Here is a 22,670-nt window from a genome sequence, read left to right as displayed (position 1 = left end):
AATAACATTTATGCATTTCCTTTTGTTTTTAATTTGAATTTTATCAGCTTTGTAATTGTATTTGTATAGATCTATTTTGTCTTATATCCATTTTATGTAGGTGAATATTGAAGAATTTATACCTGATTTTATGACGGTATACATGTAAGCAACATCATAATAAAACCAGTTTATGTCACATTGTCGGGGAGGGGAGGAAAGGATTGTCTGTGAAAACATGTGCCCTTCGATGGAATGAGCACTGGGGGTTATATGCAACTGCTGAATCACTAAATTACCTCTGAAACTAATAATATACTATATGTTAAATTAAATTTTAATTTTAAAACATTAAAAAAATAAAAGGTGGAAAGACACTGATCTATATATGCATATACTTTTTTTTTTTAAAGATTTTATTTATTTATTTGACAGAGAGAGACACAGCGAGAGAGGGAACACAAGCAGGGGGAGTGGGAGAGGCAGGCTTCCCACCGAGCAGGGAGCCCGATGCAGGGCTCGATCCCAGGACCCTGGGATCATGACCTGAGCCGAAGGCAGACGCTTAACGACTGAGCCACCCAGGCGCCCCTGCATATACTTTTTAAAATAAATTTGTTTCCTTTGAATCTTATAACTGGTTTAACAGCAACATTTATGGTTCTATTCTGAATATACTCAAATTAATATCCTCAGAGCAAGTAATTTTAAGAAAAGAGTTAAAATAAAAAGGGTGATCTCAGTATGTATTATATAGTCTATGGTGGCAGAATTTTTTATATTATAGTATATATTATATAATTTTTAAATCGACCTGGCTTTCCCTCAAAACCTCAGAGAGTCTGTGTATATACATGCACTGTGTATTTAAGTAAGTGAAACTGAAAAGGAAATCTGGATTTTTATGCCCATTTTATACCCATTATAACTATATTCGGAAGCCAAATTATACAAAACTAATACAAATTTCAGAAAAAGTACTGTAAACCATAATAAAACTTACTGAACGATCAAGGGTTTATCAGCAAAAATGAAGGGTTTTGCTAATACAGCAGCTATTGCATGATGCTTTGCTCGAGATTTCAGTACCAGGCCTCTGTCACCGGGCACTCGGTTTTCTTTCAATTCTTCTATTTCCCATCTTCCTAAAATGTAAAGCAAAGCAATTAAACTAAAACTCAAAACACTGACTTACAAATTATTTACTAGCAGTGACCAATAAGATTTTTTCTTGAAGGCTGATTTGGGAAAAATAAAACAAAATTTTAAATCAATGCACAGAAATGAGTTTCATTTCTATACACCAACAATGAAACAGAAGAAAAAAAAGTAAGGAGTAGATCCCATTTATAATTGCACCCAAAACCATAAGATACCTAGGAATAAAGCTAACCAAAGACACAAAGGATCTGTACTCAGAAAACTAGGGACCACGCGCATGAAAGAAACTGAGGAAGACACAAAGAAATGCGGAAACATTCCATGCTCATGGATTGGAAGAACAAATATTGTTAAAATGTCTATGCTACCTAGAGCAATCTATACATTCAATGCAATCCCAATCAAAATACCATCAACTTTTTTCACACAGCTGGGACAAATAATCCTAAAATTTGTATGGAACCAGAAAAGACCCCGCATAGCCAGAGGAATGTTGAAAAAGAAAAGCAAAGCTGGTGGCATCATAATTCCGGACTTCCAGCTCTATTACAAAGCTGTCATCATCAAGACAGTCTGGTACTGGCACAAAAACAGGCACATAGATCAATGGAACAGAATAGAGAGCCCAGAAATGGACCCTCAACTCTACGGTCAACTAATCTTCGACAAAGCAGGAAAGAATATCCAATGGGAAAAAAGACAGTCTCTTCAACAAATGGTGTTGGGAAAATTGGACAGCCACATGCAGAAGAATGAAACTGGACCATTTCCTTACACCACACACAAAAATAGACTCAAAATGGATGAAAGACTTAAATGTGAGACAGTAATCCATCAAAATCCTAGAGGAGAACACAGACAGCAACCTGTGTGACCTTGGCCGCAGCAACTTCTTGCTAGACATGTCTCCAAAGGCAAGGGAAGCAAGGACAAAAATGAACTATTGGGACTTCATCAAGATAAAAAGCTTTTGCACAGCAAAGGAAACAGTCAACAAAACCAAAAGACAACCAACAGAATGGGAGAAGATATTTGCAAATGACATATCAGATAAAGGGCTAGTATCCAAAATCTATAAAGAACTTGTCAAACTCAACACCCAAGAACAAACCATCCAATCAAGAAATGGGCAGAAGGCATGAACAGACATTTCTCCAAAGAAGACGTCCAAATGGCCAACAGACACATGAAGAAATGCTCAACACTACTTAACATCTGGGAAATACAAATCAAAACCACAATGAGATACCACCTCACCCTAGTCAGAATAGCTAAAATTAACAAGTCAGGAAATAATAGATGTTGGCAAGGATGCAGAGAAAGGGGAACCCTCCTACACTGTTGGTGGGAATGCAAGCTGGTGCAGCCACTCTGGAAAACAGTATGGAGATTCCTCAAAAAGTTGAAAATAGAGCTACCCTATGACCCAGCAATTGCACTGGGTATTTACCCCAAAGATACAAATGTAGTGATCTGAAGGGGCACCTGCACCCCAATGTTTGTAGCAGCAATGTCCACAATAGCCAAACTATGGAAAGAGCCCAGATGTCCATCAACAAGTAAATGGATAAAGATGTATACACACACACACACACACACACACAATGGAATACTACTCAGCCGTCAAAAATGAAATCTTGCCATTTGCAATGACGTGGATGGAACTAGAGGGTATTATCCTAAGCGAAATAAGTCAATCAGAGAAAGATAATTATCATATGATCTCACTCATATGTAGAATTGAAGAAACAAGGCAAAGGATCATAGGTGAAGAGAGGAAAAAATAAAACAAGACAAAACCAGAGAGGGAGACAAACCGTAAGAAACTCTTAATCATAGGAAACAAACTGAGGGTTGCTGGAGGGGAGGGGGTTGAGGGATGGGGTAACTGGGTGATGGACACTGGGGAGGGTATGTGCTGTAATAAGCACTGGGTATTATATAAGACTGATGAATCATAGACCTGTACCCCTGAAACAAATAATACATTATATGTTAATTAATTGAATTTAAATTTTTAAAAAAGGTTGATTGGGAGAAATAAAACAAAATTTTAAAATAAGAAATAGTATCTGCAACTGTATGCATGTCTGCTCTTTTTTTCTCCTGAGAATGGTTTCATTTTCTTAGCTATAATTGGATTGTACTTCTCTGACTCTTCAATCAATGAAATTACAGGATGTGGTTTGTTGCATGGATGTATCACCATTGTATTTTTAAAATGAGTTATTTTAAAATTACATGAGATAAAGAGCATCCTTAACACAAAATAAATAGTTTGCATCAGTTGATTTATTTTTAAATATATGGTATTCATCAGCTACTTTCCTTACTTTGCAAAAGTTACTATGGGGATTTAGAGGCACCTGGCTGGCTCATTTGGAAGAGCATGTGACTCCTGATCTTGGGGCCGTAAGTTTGAGGCCCACATTGGGTGTAGAAATTACTTAAATAAATAAAACTTAAAAAATAATTTAAAATAAATTTTAAAAATTTATTATGGGGATTTAAATTTTATTTTGAAACCTGTATGCCTAATGAACATAAATTAAGGTCACCCTTCTCAAGCTAGGCCAATTAGCCCTCAGAACTTTTGACCAAGAAAGTAGCAAGCACTGGATAAGCACTAAGCTGTAATATGGCAAAGTTGAGTTAGCTCCTCTCTGGGCTGGGATTTTCCATGTTTAAGATCAGAAAGCTCCTGAAATTAGATTATGGCCTACAGATGGGCTGCCTGTAGCCCAAAAGTTGTTTTGGACTTTTTCTCTCTTCTTTTTAGAATAGAGAATAACCAAATCATATTAATTTGTATAAAATGTTCTAGTTTTGAGAATTATAGATATTGCCTATTCCAATGAAACTCAAATTAGCAAAAACTGTTTTCCAGTATCATACCAACTTATATTAATAATTTAATTTATATTTAATACAACTTATATTAATATTTATTAACAGGCACTTATGAATCACTAATGCTTTTTATTTTTTTCCTTCCTACAAAAAAAAAAAAAAAAAACAGAAAAACTAAGTGTAAGAACCTGAACAGTCATGAGCCACAAAGAAGTATTTTTTGGTCTCTCATTGTGCAGAATTTATTGGGCTTCATAAAATGCATTTTTATTTTTTTTAAAGATTTTATTTATTTAGGGGTGCCTGGGTGGCTCAGTTGCTAAGCGTCTGCCTTCAGCTCAGGTCATGATCCCAGGGTCCTGGGATCGAGCCCCGCATCAGGCTTCTTGCTCGGCGGGAAGGCTATTTCTCCCTCTCCCACTCCCCTGCTGTGTTCCCTCTCTCGCTACGTATCTCTCTGTCAAATAAATAAAAAAATTTTTCTTTCCAAAAAAAAAAAAAAAAAGATTTTATTTATTTATTTGAGAGAGAGATGACAAGAGAGAACACAAGCCAGGGAGCCCAATGTGGGATTTGAAAAAGGTACCATCTAGCACTTTAATTTTAGAAAACTTGTGCCAGGGAAATTATTGCTCAATGACAAGAGGTTTTTCTCAATTCCAAATAAACAACAACTTTCTATTAACTGATCATTTAGCCAAATTTTAGACAATATCGGTGAATATAAATTCTGGTGTAAACAAAAAAATTTTCTTTTAAGATTTTATTTATTTTAGAGAGAAACAGAGAGAGAGAGAGAGCACACTCTGGGGGGAGTAGCAGAGGGAGGGGCAGAGAATCCCAAGAGGACTCCATGCTGAGCGCAGAGCCATCTCATGACCCTGAGAGCACCACCTGAGCGGAAACCAAGACTCAGATGATTAACCAACTGAGCCACCCAGGTGCCCCAATTTTAGGGTAAATAAAATTTTAAAAAGGGTTTTACATCCTGAAAGTTGGTTATTTAAATAATTAGTATTTATTCAATATTTATACTTAATCTGAAAAATGTAAGTGTATTCCAAATGCAAACTCTATACCCCAGCACCTTTCTTAGGTTTGCTTTCTCCTGACAAGCTCCGAATGAGCTTTATTCAAGTGGTACTTGACAGAAGCTGCCATTAACTACTGTGAATAATAAATATTCCTGCAAAAGAATCTAATATTAATCTCAACTAACCACTTTGCAAACAACGCTGCTACTAGCAATATCCAAAATACCATTTTCAGGATCTAGCACTTTAAGATTCCATATTTTTCGAAGTTGCTTTTGAGATGTTGATAAAAGCCATTCAGAAACTATATTAAATCTAATATATGAGAAAATTATTTTCATGGATATTTAAGTTTAATGAGACTATAGACCAAACGTGAGTGCTAAGAAGTTTGGCTTTTTGCTTGTTTGATTTTTAACTTTGAACTCAAGTAAAAACTCATTTAAACATTAAAAGTCGGGGTGCCTCGGTGGCTCAATCATTAAGCCATCTGCCTTCAGCTCAGGTCATAATCCCAGGACCGAGCCCTGCTTCAGGCTCCCTACTCAGTGGGAAGCCTGCTTCTCCCTCTCCCACTCCCCCTTGCTTGTGTTCCCTCTCTCGTTGTGTCTCTCTCTGTCAAATAAATAAAATCTTTAAAAAAATAAAAATAAAAATAAACATTAAAAGCCACTTCTGTCCCGCAAGAAATAGGGATTGAAACTCACTTGTAAGATAAACAATAACTTCATTTTAGGAAACTCCATCAGTGGATTTTTCTAAAATTACAGATGTGAAACAAATATCTACCTGAAGTTCTTGAAAAAACTAAAGTAGTGTAAACATAGTTTTTTAATTTTTATTTTTAAATAATCTCTACACCCAACGTGGGGCTTAAATGGTACAACCCTGAGGTCAAAAGTCACATACTCTTCTGAGTCAGCCAGATGCCCCTAAACATAGATGTTTTAAGCCATGCATTCTGTTTAATAATGTGTATTTCCGTGGGTGTATTTTAGGTTGTGTTACATCTCTGCAGACGTCCTGCTTCTTTGGGTGAAATTATCCTTTTCCCTAAATGGATTTAGAGAACGAATGAAATATTGCTTGGTCTGAGCATGTGGTAAAGTTCTTTATGGAGAATATAAGCACATACAAATCCAGAGGAGTTGCTGGGATGGAGAACACTGCAAAGGAAGACATGCAGGTACGATCTCCATCTCACACTAAAATAAACTAGGAAAAGGAATAGACAGCTGACATCCTACACCAGCTATTATCTCATGTACTGTTCTTGTCATTGTTGTCATGTAACGGCCTGTTGGAGTCTGCATGTGAGGTCACATTCTTATGGGTATGAGGTCCTCTGAGAGAGGGAATTCCCACGATCAGTCACCTTGAGAAGAGGCTGATCTTGCTTTAGGATACAACCAAGGAGGAGGCTGGTTTTAGATTAGAAGGAAGAAGAAATTCTTTCATCATACTCCAAAAAAGTCCCGTTAGGGAAGATGACCCTTGCATATAGGACATTTCTTTCTATGGCAAAGCCTGGACAGTATCCTAGCAGAGACCCAGACAGGGGATGTAAGGCCCGGAGATGTGGGTTCCAAGAGTAGCCACATATCTCCTAGCTCTCGTAGATTACCCCCCGTTCTGCACTGGCGAGGAGGATCTTGCCCGCAGTTACAACTTGACGGAGGTATGCCCGTGCTTGAGATGCGACGACAGAGAACAGCAGGAGCCAGGGAAACACTGCTGCTGGACAGGCCGCGACTAACTGCAGGGGAATGAAGATTCAACCCTTCCGAGTTAGGAAACCCGATGGTGGCTTAAGCACGGATCACCCAGGGACTTCCGGAAATAGACAAAAATAGACAAAAGACTGAACATTCTGTTGTGAAGCATGATGGCGGCCCAGACCCCATATATTATATTTAATAGAAATATAATTTCAAAAGCTTGTGAACTCAGGGTCATTCTGGTTTTACTGAATATTTAAATAAATATTTTACCATCATATATGGAAATCTCCGCATCTGTATCATCTTTCTTTGCTTTTGATAAGACCCACCTGTAAATAAAGATAAAAGCAAATACGTATCATTAAAACTAAAACCAGCAATTTATAGACACAATGAATATTAGAAATACAACAAAAGATTACCCAAAAGTCACTTCTCATTAAAAAATAAATGCTTAGAAGCTAAATAAAGATGCCCATATAGAATCTTGCAAGGTTAGAGTTAAATCCTATTTGGAATCCACAATTTACTAGTTGCTTGATCATATGTGAGATATACTAAGCCTCAGTTTCCTCACCTATAAAATGGAGATAAAGATAGTACTTACCTACCTACTTGGGACAGTGTCTGCTATATAATAATTAATAAATAGTAACATTTATTTTTTTAACCAATATTTAGGATGGAACAGTAATTTGAATTTGTCATCTGAAATCAGATTAATAATATCTGTCTTTAGGAATGAAGAAATGTCATAAATTTTTACTTTATATTCATAATTCATTTGTATTATTTTCTTTGTATAAACGAATAACTCTTCAAGTTAAACATTTCTATCAATAATAAAAATGCATTAAGGTACGGGTTTACACTGACAAATAAAGTAACAATTTTTACAGTTTTGTAGTAGAGGCAATTTTCACAGGCCAATAACCAATAACTTCAAAAAAGCTAATTAAATCAAAGAAAACATTCTCTTGAATGAATACTCACCCAGCCAACCTTCCACTATCAAAAGTTTCTGTAAAATATACTTCTCCTATAGGTTGAGGTGTCTTATATTTAATCTAGAAAATAGATTTTTTAAAATCTAAAGTTATTCATCTTTGCAAATATTTTAATTAAATAATCTCACTGGTTAAGAACCCAGTATGTAGTAATGCACATATAAGTAAAATAAATAAAAGGTGACATGGCCTCAAAACATCGCATCCTAGTACAGTAAGATACAAGACAGTATCAGAGATACAATGCCAGAAAAAAAATACCGTCTAAGTGCAAACAGAGAATACACTGATTCCTTCTAAAACAGGAGGGATGGGGAAAAATTCTATTAGAGAAGTCCTCATGATACAGCTGACATGGCCTTGAAAGGATCCTAACAGGTGACAATATTTGGGAATACAAATCATTAGAAACAGAGGAAATACCATGATCCAACACATATAAGATAAAACACTTAGCAAGCATGTAGATGAGTTTAAAATTAACTCTTAAATTTCACTATTATATGGTAGAGGATGAGGATCCCATTTTGAGAGACTAGGAACCCAGAGAAGAAAAAGACTGAACAGAGAAAGCACTACAAAGCAAAGTACAGTTTCAAAGGCCCTGTACACATTAGCTGTGGTGATGATGATAATGACATTGGTGGTGGTGATACGTGGTTCTTTGAATCCTCATAAGACTTGTATGAGCAAAACACTATTTTTTTTTAAAGATTTTATTTATTTATTTGAGAGAGAGAATGAGAGAGAGAGCATGAGAGGGGGGAGGGGGAGAGGGAGAAGCAGGCTTCCCGCCGAGCAGGGAGCCTGATGCGGGGCTCGATCCTGGGACTCCAGGATCATGACCTGAGCCGAAGGCAGTCGCTTAACCAACTGAGCCACCCAGGCGCCCAGCAAAATACTATTATTGCACCCATCTTACATCCACTGTAACATGTAATGATAGGAACTCAGGCTGCCTGGCTTCAAAGCTTATACACTTAACTGCTGTGCTCTATCTATAGAACATACGAACAAAACAGTTAAGAGATTAATTTATTGACAAATTATCAAAAGAGAATTTGAACTGATGATGAATGAATAAATTTTGCCTAAAGTAATAGATCAATTTGGGTCCTTTCTGAATCAATCTGTGATTTTATCCGTATGATTTCTTTTCTCAGCCTTTAGAGAAAAGGATGCAGAAGTACTTTTTCTATTCACTGTCTCCACCCCAACCTGATAGTACATTTCCTGTCCATTTAAGGGGGGTGGAAACCAATAATCAAACACAATTCCACATAATTGCTGATGGGTCAAGATTCCACTTCCTATCATTTTTTCAAGTATCACCAAATGCAGCTGAAGTGGTTGGTATCTCCCAATTCCTTTGAAGTATTAACCTCCAAAGACCCTTGTAGGAGCTGTACCTAAGTCAATCATCAGCGCTTTGATTACTTACCTTCTGTAGAGTGCATAACTAGGTTTTAAAAGAAATGTCCTTGTAGAGTTTAAACTTTAACAAGAGAAAGAATATTCACCTTAAACAGCCAAACAACACTTTCATTTGCAAATGAAAAACTCTCAAGGTAAGTGAGGTGAAGAAGTCTGTACCAGCGATAGGCTATGGTGCTCAGCCCTTGAATTAGCTGCTATAGCATAATACAACTCATCCATTCTTACCATCAACAAGACTTCTGACAAATTTTCTGATTGTCTCAATATTATCTATGGCTATTCCTCAATGTAAAGGTTCTTCTGGATTGTCAGGATGTACAAAAATCTCTGCAAGGTTTTTCACCGCGTCTTAACAATGCCGAGCCACAAACACGGGTGAGCCTTATTAAATGCCTACCTCATGATCACTTCCCTTTCTTATTCATCCTCTTAGTTAGCATTTCCTTTCCTCAGGGAAATAAGAACTTACTTTACTTCTAGGAGAACTGCAAATTATACTACCTTATCTCCTATCTGAAGAGGGCTGGCAGTGTGGGAAGAATGAAAACCTTTCTCTTAGATAGAAGTCCATTAGTCCTTCTTCAGCAGTGACAAATTCCTATTCTGATAGTAAAAACCTTCCCCATATTTACTTTGTAATAAAACTGTACTAGGTGCAATGTATAAATTTCTGTAATACATGGGCACTCTAATAGTTGGGGAAAAAACAGTGTTTTTCTATTTGTTTAGAAAATGAATACTGTTAGAACTGAAATGAATCTTAAGAGGTCACTCTCCTCTGTATCCTGTAAAGGAATAACTTACAACTCATTTCTCAATAACCTTACCTCTGAGGAGAGTTCACCTTCATTAACATCAATCTCTGAATTTTCATCAAAATCTTCCATCTCAACACCATCATCCATAAATTCTGCATTAATTGAGATGAACAGAAGACCCAAACATAGCCAAAAGCTTTGGAAATGCATACTGATTACCTGTGAAGTTAAAAGTTATCAGTGAAAAGAAAAGTTGTGAAAAATACGTAAGTACACTTACAAAGGAATAATTTTTCTTTAATACCGCCTTTATTGTAGGATGGCTTTTAAAACAAATCATTGACAAAATTATTTAAATTACACTTTGAACAAATAAAAACACAAACTTCAAATCCCACAGGACTCAGATTCTAGAGCTACCCACCTGCCTCTAAAAACAAAGAGCCAAGGAGCAGCTGGGTGGCTCAGTCCGTTAAGCACCTAACTCTTGGTTTCCGCTCAGGTCGTGATCTCAGAGTCCTGAGATCCAGTCCTACCTAGGGCTCTGCTCAGCAAGGAGTCCACTTGTCCCTCTCTCTCTCCCTCTGCCCTTCCTCTGCACATGCGTGCACTCACACTCTCTCATAAATAAATAAATAAATAAATAAATAAATAAATAAATAAATAAATAAATAAATAAAATCTTTTAAAAAAGAAAGAGCCAAGCATTTAAACCTAAAGATATCAACAACAGTGATTACCAAACTCAAATAATATGTGGACCCCTGGGGTGCCTGGGAGGCTCAGTTGGTTAAGAGTCTGCCTTCAGCTCAGGTCATGATCAGTGGGGAGCCTGCTTCCCCCTCTCCTTCTGGCTTGTGCTCTCTCTCACTATCTCTGTCTCTCTGTCTCTCTCTCTCAAATAAATAAAATCTTAAAAAAAAATATGTGGACCCTTTTAAAAGAAAGAAATAAGGATCATGATTCTCAAATGTTTGTTTTTCTATTACAATGTTGCTAAGTACATATAAACATACAACCAGAGTTTCATAATTATGAAACCAAAGTACACTTACATATAAACACAAAAAAAACTAAAGAAAAATAATTTTATCACAATTTAATGTGACAGTCTTTTCATGAATCAAATCACAGCTAAAAGAACAATCAAACTGCAGTCAGGTTGACTAAGTTGGATAACATTCTTTTACATTTATCATAATACTTTGATGACTCAGTAATTTAAACATTTCTCTATTTAAATACTGCAAAATGTCCATTCCTTATTATAACATTACTTGAGCAGAAACCAAATATAATTTGGCTGCTTCCTGGAAGAAAATATAATATGATTTGTATAATTATGTCTTTTTTTTTTTTAAGATTTTATTTATTTATTTGACAGAGAGAGATCGCAAGAGCAAGAACACAAGCAGGGGGAACGGGAGAGGGAGAAGCAGGCTTCCCGCTGAGCAGGGAGCCCGATGCAGGGCTCGATCCCAGGACCCTGGGATCATGACCTGAGCCGAAGGCAGACGCTTAATGACTGAGCCACCCAGGCACCCCTGTATAATTATGTCTTGCTCTATTCCCATTAACATGTTAAAATTCAAGTTTTATTTTTTGGTGCCAATGGCCTTTTAAACACAAAGTAAATGTGGACACCGAAAGAGTGTGGCAGTCCTTGGTTATAAGGTGGGCAGGTGATCCAGATGATCCATAGTATAGTTCTATTACTTTTTTTTTTTTTTTCAGTTACCATCAACATGACAAATTTTTTTAAAAAGTAAATTCTTAGAGGGGCGCTTGGGTGGCTCAGTCGTTAAGTGTCTGCCTTCAGCTCGGGTCATGATCCCAGGGTCCTGGGATCAAGCCCGCAACAGACTCCCTGCTCCGCGGGAAGCCTGTTCTCCTTCTCCCACTCCCCCTCCTTGTGTTCCCTCTCTCGCTGTGTCTCTCTCTGTCAAAATAAATAAATAAATAAAATCTTTAAAACAAACAAACAAAAAAAGTAAATTCTTAGAAAGAACGCTTAGATCTTCCACAAAATATCTATAGCCCCTACATGGGTCTGCTTAAGAAACACTGGATTTATGAGATAAGCAATTTACATCCACCAGAATGGTTATAATCAAAAAGAGACAATAACAAGTGCTGGGAGGATGTGGAGAAATTAGAACCTTTATACCCTGCTGGCAGGAATGTAAAATGATGCAAGTTTTGGAAGACTGTATGGCAGTTCTTCAAAATGTTAAAAATAGAATTACCCTATAACCTAGCAATTCCACTACTAGGTATCTGCCCAAGAGAAACAAAAACAGCTACACAAAACGTAAATATAGATGTTTAAAGAAACATTTTTCATAATAACCAAAAAATAGAAACAACCCAAATGTCCATCACCTAATGGTTAAACAAAATGTGGGCTATCTATACAATAAAATATGATTTACCAATAAAACAGAATGGAGTAATGGTATGTTACAAGATAGATGAATCTCAAAAAACATGCTGAGTGAAAGAAGCCAGTAATAAACCACCACATATTGCATGATCCCACTGAAAAGACACAGGCAAATCCATAGAAACAGAAAACAGATTTAGTGAGTGCCTAGGAAAAGGAGTGGGAAGAAAGGGTTAAGGGGTAATGAAAATGTTCTAAAATTGTGGTTAAAAATGGTTACATAACTCTGTAAATGTATTAAACCCCATTCACTTTCACACATTAAACAAGTGAACTGGAGGTGTACAATGTATTAATAAAGCTGTTTTTAGAAAAGAAACATCAGATTATAAAAAGCTTTCTTCTATATAGTTAGCCCAGATGATTAGAACTCTTCTTTTTTTAATCTCCAATGCCTATATCCCTCATCCATCCACCCACCCCTCCTCTGGTAACCATCAGTTTGCTCTCTATAGTTAAGAATCTGCTTCTTGGTTTTCTCTTTTTTTCCTTTGTTCTTTTGTTTTGTTTCTTAAAATTCCACATATGAGTGAGATAATATGGTATTTGTGTTTCTCTGACTTACTTTGCTCAGCATAATACTCCCTAGTTCTATCTGTGTTGTTGCAAATGGCACGATTTCATTCTTTTTTTTTTTAAAGATTTTATTTATTTATTTATTTGAGAGAGAGAATGAGAGAGAGAGAGCACATGAGAGGGGGGAGGGTCAGAGGGAGAAGCAGACTCCCTGCCGAGCAGGGAGCCCGATGCGGGACTCGATCCTGGGACTACAGGATCATGACCTGAGCCGAAGGCAATCGCTTAACCAACTGAGCCACCCAGGTGCCCCATTCTTTTTTATGGCTAATATTCCTGTGTGTTGTGTGTGTGTGTGTATGTGTGTACACACCACAACTTTATCCATTCAACCACCAATGGACACTTGGGCTGCTTCCATGATTTAGCTATTGTAAATAATGCTGCAATAAACATACGGGCACATATATCCCTTGAATTAGTGCTTTTGTATTTCTGGGGTAAATACCCAGTAAATACCCAGTAGTGCAATTCCTGGATCATAGGGTAGTTCTATTTTAAATTTTTTGAGGAACCTCCATACTGTTTTCTACAATGGCTACACCAATTTGCATTCCCATCAACACTGCAAGAGGGTTCTTTTTACTCCACATCTTTGTCAACATTTATTGTTTCTTGTGTTTTGATTTTAGCCATTCTAACTGGTATAAAGTGATATCTCATTGTAGTTTTGATTTGCATTTCCTTGATGATAAGTGATATCGAGCATCTTTTCATGTCTGTTAGCCATCTGTATGTCTTCTTTGGAGAAATGTCTGTTCAAGTCTTTTGCCCATTTTTAATTGGATTATTTGGTTTTGGGGTGTTGAGTTGTATCAGTTCTCTATATACCTTGTTTACTAACCCTTTACCAGGTATGCCATTTGCAAATATCTTCTCCCATTCAATAGGTTTCCTTTTAGTTTTGTTGTTTCTTTCACTGTGCAGAAACTTTTTTGATGTAGTCCCAATAGTTTATTTTTGCTTTTATTTCCCTTGCCTCAGGAGACATATTTAGAAAAATGTTGCTACAGCCAATGTCAGAGAGATTACTGCCTGTGCTTCCTTCAAGGATTTTTATGGTTTCAGGTCCCACATTTAGGTCTTTAATCCATTTTTAGTTTGTTTTTGTGAATGGTGTAAGAAAGTGGTCCAGTTTCATTCTTTTGCATGTGGCTGTCCAGTTTTCCCAACACCATTTGTTGAAAAGACTTTTTCCCATTGCATATTCATTCCTCCTTTGTTGAAAATTACTTGACTGTATAATTGTTTTCTGTTCTATTCCATTGATCTGTGTCTATTTTTATGCCAGTACCATACTGTTTTAATTACTACCACTTTGTAATATAACTTGAAGTCTGGAATTGTGATACCTCCAGTTTTATTTTTCTTTTTTAAGATTGCTTTGGCTATTTGAGGTCTTCGTGGTTCCATACAAATTTTAGGATTGTTTGTTATAGTTCTGTGAAAACTGCTGTTGGTATTTCAATAGGGGTTACATAAATGTGTCAATTGCTTTGGGTAGAACAGACATTTTAACAATATTTGTTCTTCCAATCTATGAGCATGGCAATGTTTTTCCATTCCTTTGTATCATCTAATTTCATCAGTGTTTTATAGTTTTCAAAGTAGAGGTCTTTTCACCTCTTTGGTTAAGTTTATTCCTAGATAATTTATTGTTTTGGGTACAATTGTAAATGGGATTGTTTTCTTAGTTTCACTTTCTACTGCTTCATTCTTAGCATATAGGAATGCAACAGAAGATTTTGGGTCCTGCAACTTTACTGAATTCATTTATCAGTTCTAGTAGTTTTTGGGTGGAGTCTCTAGAGTTTTCTATATATAATAATATGTCATCTGCACATAGTGAGTTTTACTTCTTCCTTAGCAATCTGGATGCCTTTTATTTCTTTATGTCATCTAATTGCTTTGGCTAGGACTTCCAGTATTCTGTTGAATAAAAGTGGTGAGAGTGGACATCCTTGTCTTGTTCCTGACCTTAGGGGGAAAGCTCTATGTTTTTCACCATTGAGTATTGTGTTGGCTGTAGGTTTTCATATAAGGCCTTTATTATTTTGAGATTTGTTCCTTTCTAGACCTACTTTGCAGAGGGTTTTGTTTTTTGTTTTTTACCATGAATGGATTTTGTACTTCTTCAGATGCTTTTTCTGCATATACTGAAATGATCATATGGTTTTTATCCTTTCTCTTATTGATGTGACATATCATGTTGATTGTTTTATGAATATTAAACCACCTTGCAGCCCAGGAATAAATCCCACTTGACTGTGGTATATGATTTTTTAAATATATTGTTGGATTCAGTTTGCTAATATTTTGTTGAGGATTTTTGCATCTATATTCATGAGAAATACTGGCCTGTAGTTCTCTTTTTTTGTGATGTCTTTATCTGGTTTTGGTATCAGGGTAATGCTGGCTTTATAGAATGAATTTGGTTTCCTTCCTGTGGTATTTTTTGGAATGGTTTGAGAAGAATGGGTATTAACTCTTTTTTCAGTATTTGGCAGAATTTGCCTGCGAAGCCATCTGGTCCTATACTTTTGTTTGTTGGGAGTTTTTTGATTACTGATTCCATTTCATTGCTGGTGCTTGGTCTGTTCAAAATTTTCTATTTCTTCCTGCTTTAATTTTGATAGGTTACACATTTCTAGGAATTTATCCATTTCTTCTAAGTTGTCCAATTTGCTGGCATATAGGTTTTTATAATATTCTGTTACAATTGTTTGTATTTCTGTGGTGTCAGTTGTTTCTTTCCTCTTTCATTGGTAATTTTATTTGAGTCCTCTCTCTTCTTTTTTTTTAATAAGTCTTGCTAGAGGTTTATCAATTTTGTTGATCTTTTCAAAGAACTAGTTCCTGGTTTCATTGATCTGTGATTAGAACCCTTCCTAATGAGATCAAAACTTAAGTGAATATGTGCGCCAGTTAAGCCTTGATTTCTTCTATGGGACACTGGCTATAACACTGAAGTTTACTTTGAAAAATGCATGTTGTTTTTTTTTTAATTGACCAATCTACCAAAATAGGAATATTCTATATTAAAAAGTATGTTAATACCACCCTCTTTATGGACAAAGACAACACAAAAAATGATGTATGCTGTTATTTGTTAGAAGAGTTTGAGCTCCCTGAATCATAATAAAAAGAGGTGTAACTGAGATAGAAAGTAAATTTAAAGAGATCAATTTTTTTATGTTAGTCACCGTACAGTACATTAGTTTTTGATGTAGTGTTCCATGATTCATTGTTTCCATATAACACCCAGTGCTCCATGCAATACATGCCCTCTTTAATACCCATCACCAAGCTAACCCATCCCCCTAACCCCCTCCCCTCTAAAACTCTCAGTTTGTTTCTCAGAGTCCATAGTCTCTCATGGTTTGTCTCCCCCTCCAATTTCCCCCCCTTCATTTTTCCTTTCCTTCTCCTAATGTCCTCCATGCTATTCCTTATGTTCCACAAGTAAGGGAAACCGTATGATAATTGACTTTCTCTGCTTGACTTATTTCACTTAGCATAATCTCCTCCAGTCCCATCAATGTTGATGCAAAAGTTGGGTATTCATCCTTTCTGATGGCTAAGTAATATTCCATTGTATATATGGGCCACATCTTCTTTATCCATTCATCTGTTGAAGGGCATCTTGGCTCTTTCCACAGTTTGGCTATTGTGGACATTGCTGCTACGAACAATGGGGTGCATATGGCCCTTCTTTTTGCTACATCTGCATCTTTGGGGTAAATAGCCAATAGTGCAATTGCTGGGTCATAGGGTTGCTCTATTTTTAATTTTTTGAGGAACCTCCACACTGTTTTCCAAAATGGCTATACCAACTTGCATTCCCACCAACAGTGTAAGAAGGTTTCCCTTTCTCCACAACCTCTCCAACATTTGTTGTTTCTTGCCTTGTCAATTTTTGCCATTCTAACTGGTGTAAGGTGGTATCTCAGTGTGGTTTTGAATTGAATTTCCCTGATGGCTAATGACAATGAACATTTTTTTCATGTGTCTGTTAGCCATTTGTATGTCTTAAAGAGATCAATTTAACTCAATAACCATAGGTAGGTTTATTTAAATTCTTTTTTACTAACTGGCACAGGAATGAGTACATTTGCAAATTGCTTATGAATTATTAATAATTCTAAAAGCTTCGGTTCTAAAGTTTTAAGAGCCTCCCATGATTTCCATAATATAGTGAAGTGTCTTGCTTGACTCACTATCAATAACATTTAAGTAAAACAGAAATGCATAAAATAATAGCAGTAATAACAACCATTAATATCACTTGTGGCCTACATCTTCTTCTTCAAAATGAACACGCACTTTAGTTTCTTAATAATTAATTTGTTGAAAAAATATATTCTAAGTGCTTTGAGTTCTGGTGTATTGGGCTGCTGGGAAAGTTAAGGGGAAACCAAGCAGGCAGTACTCTACTGGAACCCTATTCTTATTTCATCCAGAGCAATCCCATTCTGTTTTCTATATTATAGTTCTTCCTAACTTTCCTTCAGAAATAAATAATTGACAAAGCTTCAGGAAAAAAGTTTAGAAAATCTTTTATCTTAAAAATCTGAATCTCTAAAGTTCTATGACTATGATCATGCATTTGCATAAAGCAATGCGCTAAATTAATCTCTGCAGCCCAGGACATGAATAAGAAGGCATTATTATTTCCAGTCTACAAACTGAAAACAAATTTAACAACTTGGTCAAAGTCACATGGGTTGGAAATGTGAAACAAGATCAGAATCTAGATCTGTACATCAATATACCATGCTACCTCATATTTTAATCTTATCCCGTGCATTATTATGTGCTTTTTGATAAAACAACAGAAAGAAATTACAAAAATGGTAACAGCACATACTTTGAACCTCTTGGAAATTTCTCAAATTTAGATTATTAGTATTAAGCTATGAAGATATTTACCCAGAAATGACCATATTACCTTAATACAGAAGTAAAATACTTAAAAATAAACTGCTCTTGGTCACAAACCATTCTGTAGGCAATACAGTTCTATAGATAATAGTCTCCATTTAAAAATTATGTAGGTCAAGGTCATTGCTGCTATTTATTCCTTTTAAATAAGAATCAGAAATACAGACCTAATAGTTTCTGCTTAATTCTTGAGTGCTCTATAATTATTCAGTGATGGACCAGCCGATAACTAAGAATTAAATCATGAAGGTCACAGTATTACCTGTCACACTATGGTGCCAATATGTCATCAGCTCCAAACAAAATTGTGAGGTTTGTCACATATCATTTCTTAAAGGAAGAGGTAAAATATGGCCAGGCAAGGCTGACAATGAGGTAATACTACAAAACACAACTAACTAATTTGTGCAGTTAAACTATTTTTTTTTTAGCTGTGGTAGAATACACAACATAAAAGTTAACATTTAAAACAATTTAACCATTAAATTCAGTAGTGCTAGGTACATTTACACTGTTGTACAACCAATCTCCAGAACTCTTTTCATCTTATAAAACTAAAACTTGATACCATTAAACAACAACTTTCTAATTCTCCCTCTCTCAAGCCCCTGGCAACCATCATTCCTTTATTAGTTCAACATGTTTTTTTGGTAGAGTTTAGGTTTTGTCTACATATAAGATCATGTTATCTATGAATAAATTTTATTTCTTCCTTTCCAATTTTATTTCTTTTTCTTGCCTAATTGCTCCTGCTAGGACTTCTAATACTATGTTGAATAGAAGTGACAAAAACAGGCATACTTGTTTTGTTCTAGTTCTCAGAGGAAAGGTTTTCAGTCTTTCATCATTGAGTATGGTAATAGCTTTTGGCTTTTCATATATGGCCTTTATTATGTTGAGGTAGTTTCTTTCTATTCACAGTTTGTTGAGTGTCTTTATCATAAAAGGGTGTTGAATCTTGTCAAATGGTATTGTTGCATCAACTGAGATGATCATGTTTTTTTTTCCCTCCATTTTGGTAATGGGTTATATTACATTGATTGATTTCCATATGTTAAATCATCCTTGCATGCCAGGAATAAATCCCACTTGTTCATGGTGTATAATCTTTTTTTTTTTTTTTTTTTTTTAAGATTTATAAGAGAGAGAGAGAATGCAAGCAGGGGGAGGGACAGAGGGAGAGGCAGAGAGAGAATCCCTGCTGAACATGGAGCCCAACACAGGGCTCAATTTCACAACCCTGAGATCATGACCTGAGCCGAAATCAACAGTCAGACACTTAACCGACTGAGGCACCCAGGTGCCCTGTTGTATAATCTTTTTAATGTGCTGCTGAATTCTGTTTGCTAGTATTTTGTTAAGGATTTTTGCATCAATATTCATTACGGATATTGGTCTGTAGTTTTCTTGTAGCTTCTTTGTCTGGCTTTGGTATCGGTATAACCCTACCCTCACAGAATGAGTTTTGAAGTGTTCCTTCCTCTTTAATTATTCAAAACAATTAGAGGAGGACTGGTGTTAATTTTTCTTTCAACGTTTGGTAGACTTTATTAGTTAAGCCATATGCTCCTGGTCTTTTATTTGTTGGGAGGTTTTTGATTACTGATTCAATCTCCTTACTGGTTCTAGGTCCTGTTTCATCATGATTTAGTCTTAATAGATTGTATGTTCTAGGAATTCATCCATTTCATTTAGATTATCAAGCTGTTGGCATATAATTCTTCATAATACTCTCTTACAGTCCTTTTTATATCTATAGAATCAGGCGTAATGTCCCCTCTTTCACTTCTGATTTTAGCTGAGTCTTCTTTTTTTTTCTTACTCAATGTAGCTAAAGGTTAGTTAATTTTGTTGATCTTTTTGAAAAACCAACTCTTGGTTTCAATGATTTTCTCTATTATTTATCTACTCTCCATTCCATTTATCTCTCATTGAATCTGTATTACTTCCTTCCTTCTGCTAGTTTTGGTTTTTCTAGTTCCTTAAGGTATAAAGGTAAGTTGTGAATTTGAGATTTTTATTTTTTAATGTAAACATCAACAGCTATACATTTCCCTCTTAACAAAATTTTCACTGTATCCCATTAAGTTTTGGTATGTTGCATTTCTGTCATCTATCTCAAGATATTTTCTAATTTCCTTTTTGGCCTTTTGGTTGTTTATATAAATGTGGGTTTTTCTGTTTTCCTTCTGCTACTGATTTCTCACTTCATTACATTATAATTGGAAAAAATACTTTGTATGATTTCAGTTTTTAAAAATTTATTAAGATTTGTTTTTTGGACTAATATATTGTCTATCCTATAAAATATTCCATGTGCACTTAAGAAAAATAATGTATTTGAATCAATATTCATCAGTGATATTGGTCTGTACTTTTCATGTAGTGTCTTTGCCTGGCTTTGGTATCTGGGTAATACTGCCCTCACAGAATGACTTTGGAAGTATTCCCTCCTCTTCGATTTTTTGGGAGAGTTGGAAGAAGATTGGTATTAATATTTATTTCAATTGATTGGTATTAATTTTTCTCTCTGTCGTTAGATGGAGTGTTCTATATAATATGTCTGTTCAGTCCAATTGGTATATAGTGTTGTTCAAGTTTTCTGTTTCCTTATTGATTTAAATGGTTGTCCTAAGTTATGCATGTTTAGTGCAGCAAGAATTTGTTTATATGGTATAAGGTAGAACATTTAATGCTAATGCTATCCCCCCTTCCCTGCTTTCAAACATATAAAAGCTAGCAGGTCCAGGATTCTAAGCTTCCTATGTATTCCTTACTCCACAAGATTGCTGAAATCACCAAATATCATTTGTGCCTTCCTGAGGAAGAAGAGAGGCACTGGAGAAGTACATCCATTTTCCTGTATCTTTGATCTCGTGTATGTTCTTCGCACTGCTTCTGGGCTCAGTCAATAACAAGTTAAAGTACAAGTAACTTTGGCCAAGTATGAGATACCATTCTCGCTAATATCTGAAACCAAGACCAAGCAGCCCAATCAACCTCAAAGAGTTTCACCAACATCACCTACAAGCCCTCTTCAATCTCCACTGTGAGCCCACAATCACAAATTATAATGTGCAGCTCGTTTACTGGTACTGAAGTAATGCTCACTCCCACATCAAAGGTAGCTGGAGCACTAAAAGGAAAGACAATCACAGGATACCCAATAATTGTAAAGTGCAAGAGAGATCGCTGGCTGATCACCAAGCTTTTTTGTCTTTTTCCAGGGGACATGACTGGATTATATTTCCTTTGGAGTTAGGTGAGGCCCCGAAAAGCCAATGATGTAGGTATAGGCTGAGTCTGAGGGCCTGAGAGCCAGGAAAGCCAATGATGTAGGTGTAGTCTGAGTCTGAAAGCCTGAGAGCCAGGAAAGCCAATGATGTAGGTATAGGCTGAGTCTGAGTCTGATCTAAGTTTCAGTCTGAGCCAGCAGGCTCCAGACCCAAACACAGCCAATTATTCAGCTTGAGTCCAAAGACAGAAAATGACAGAAGTGCCAGCTCTGACAGTCAGGCAGGAGGAATTCCCTCTTCCTCACTGGAGGGTCAGCCTCTCAGTTCAATTCAGGCTTTCAATGGATTGGATGAAGGCTACCTGCACCGGGGAGGGCAATCTGCGTTACTCAGTCTATCACTCAAACATTAACCTCATCCAAAACCACCCTCACATACTCACCCAGAATAATGTCTAAGTACCTGGGCACCTCGTGGTTCAGTCGAGTTGATACATACAACTAACCGCCACAGCCACCCACTCCTCCAGAATCCACTCTGGCAGCCAGAAACTGTGTTAGGTCTCTGGGATATTTTCATTTTCTATTTATTTGAGCATTACCTTAACTAACACATACTTTTGACTAAAACCCGGTATTTTTTTTTTCTAAGTCAGAGAAACCTAGAAACAATGAAAAGACCTCAAGCAATACAACAAAAAGTAGAGAAAGAACCATAACAGCAGAAATAATAATTGAAAATGCAACTTTCTGGCAGTTCAGACACCACAGTACTATAAAACATTCCAAGGATCCTGGATCTGATCCTATAAAGTGAGAAACTACTGAAGTTCTGAGATTAATGAAAGGAACAGAGCTGAAGTCCTGGATATAAAAGTATTATTTGAGTTATACACTGAAGTCATTTTCAAAATCATGTTTATATAAACATTAGAATGATATACTTACTTACGTATATCGTACTTAGGGTTTATGCTACCTCTGCATAGTTCCAAAAGAATAGCTTAAGGCATCATGCAAAACACAAAACAGACAAAAATATAAGCCTGCTGAGGACTGGAACTCCTTCTCATTTCTGTATTCACAGTACCCAAGAGTGCTGGCACATGATGAATCGGAACAGAAACACGTTTATAGAATGAATGAATGAATGAATGAGTGCCTAAGTGAGAGGGAAAAAAGGGAAATAGATGTTACTAAGCAACCAACTGGAATGAGTTTGTTTTGGGGAGCACTGCAGCAATAAATTTAGTGAAGGGTTTCTACTCACTTAGAGAAAAGCCAGAAGTAAAGGGAGTTTTCACTGTCTACAAAAGTCTACAAGATCCTTAAAGAGAAAAATCCTATTTTAGAATTAACAGCTAGAAAAATTTATGCACTAAATCCTTATATAATAGATGTCTGTAACTACTGTTTTGAGAGAAAAATAGTTATGTAAATACTTCTAACACTGGCCCTCTAAAGTTTGTAAGGACATTGGTAAAACTAACACAATAAAAGCACTTATATAGAGAGGAGAAATAATGGT

At 36.1% G+C, this 22,670-nt stretch overlaps 1 protein-coding gene across 2 annotated transcripts in view; it reads right to left on the bottom strand.

Annotated features, from left to right (window-relative positions):
• The window catches only part of CLGN (calmegin), a 58,839-nt gene that overhangs the window by 30,978 nt on the left and 5,191 nt on the right, over nucleotides 1–22,670 (bottom strand). For both annotated transcript variants that reach the window (XM_035023023.1, XM_035023024.1), the window contains exons 2-5: nucleotides 10,017–10,166; nucleotides 7,739–7,812; nucleotides 7,016–7,074; nucleotides 983–1,124 (exon numbers count right to left, since the gene is read on the bottom strand). In XM_035023023.1, the coding sequence (XP_034878914.1) occupies nucleotides 983–1,124; nucleotides 7,016–7,074; nucleotides 7,739–7,812; nucleotides 10,017–10,157 (416 nt within the window). In that variant the 5' untranslated portion in view covers nucleotides 10,158–10,166. The remainder of the gene's footprint in view (nucleotides 1–982; nucleotides 1,125–7,015; nucleotides 7,075–7,738; nucleotides 7,813–10,016; nucleotides 10,167–22,670) is intronic.

This window comes from Mirounga leonina, unplaced genomic scaffold (assembly GCF_011800145.1).
Source record: "Mirounga leonina isolate KUSES-001 unplaced genomic scaffold, KU_Mleo_1.0 Mir_176, whole genome shotgun sequence".
In the NCBI taxonomy this organism is placed as follows: Eukaryota; Metazoa; Chordata; class Mammalia; order Carnivora; family Phocidae; genus Mirounga; species Mirounga leonina.
Note: the sequence above shows the minus strand (reverse complement) of the source record. Positions and strands in the feature narration are given on the sequence as shown.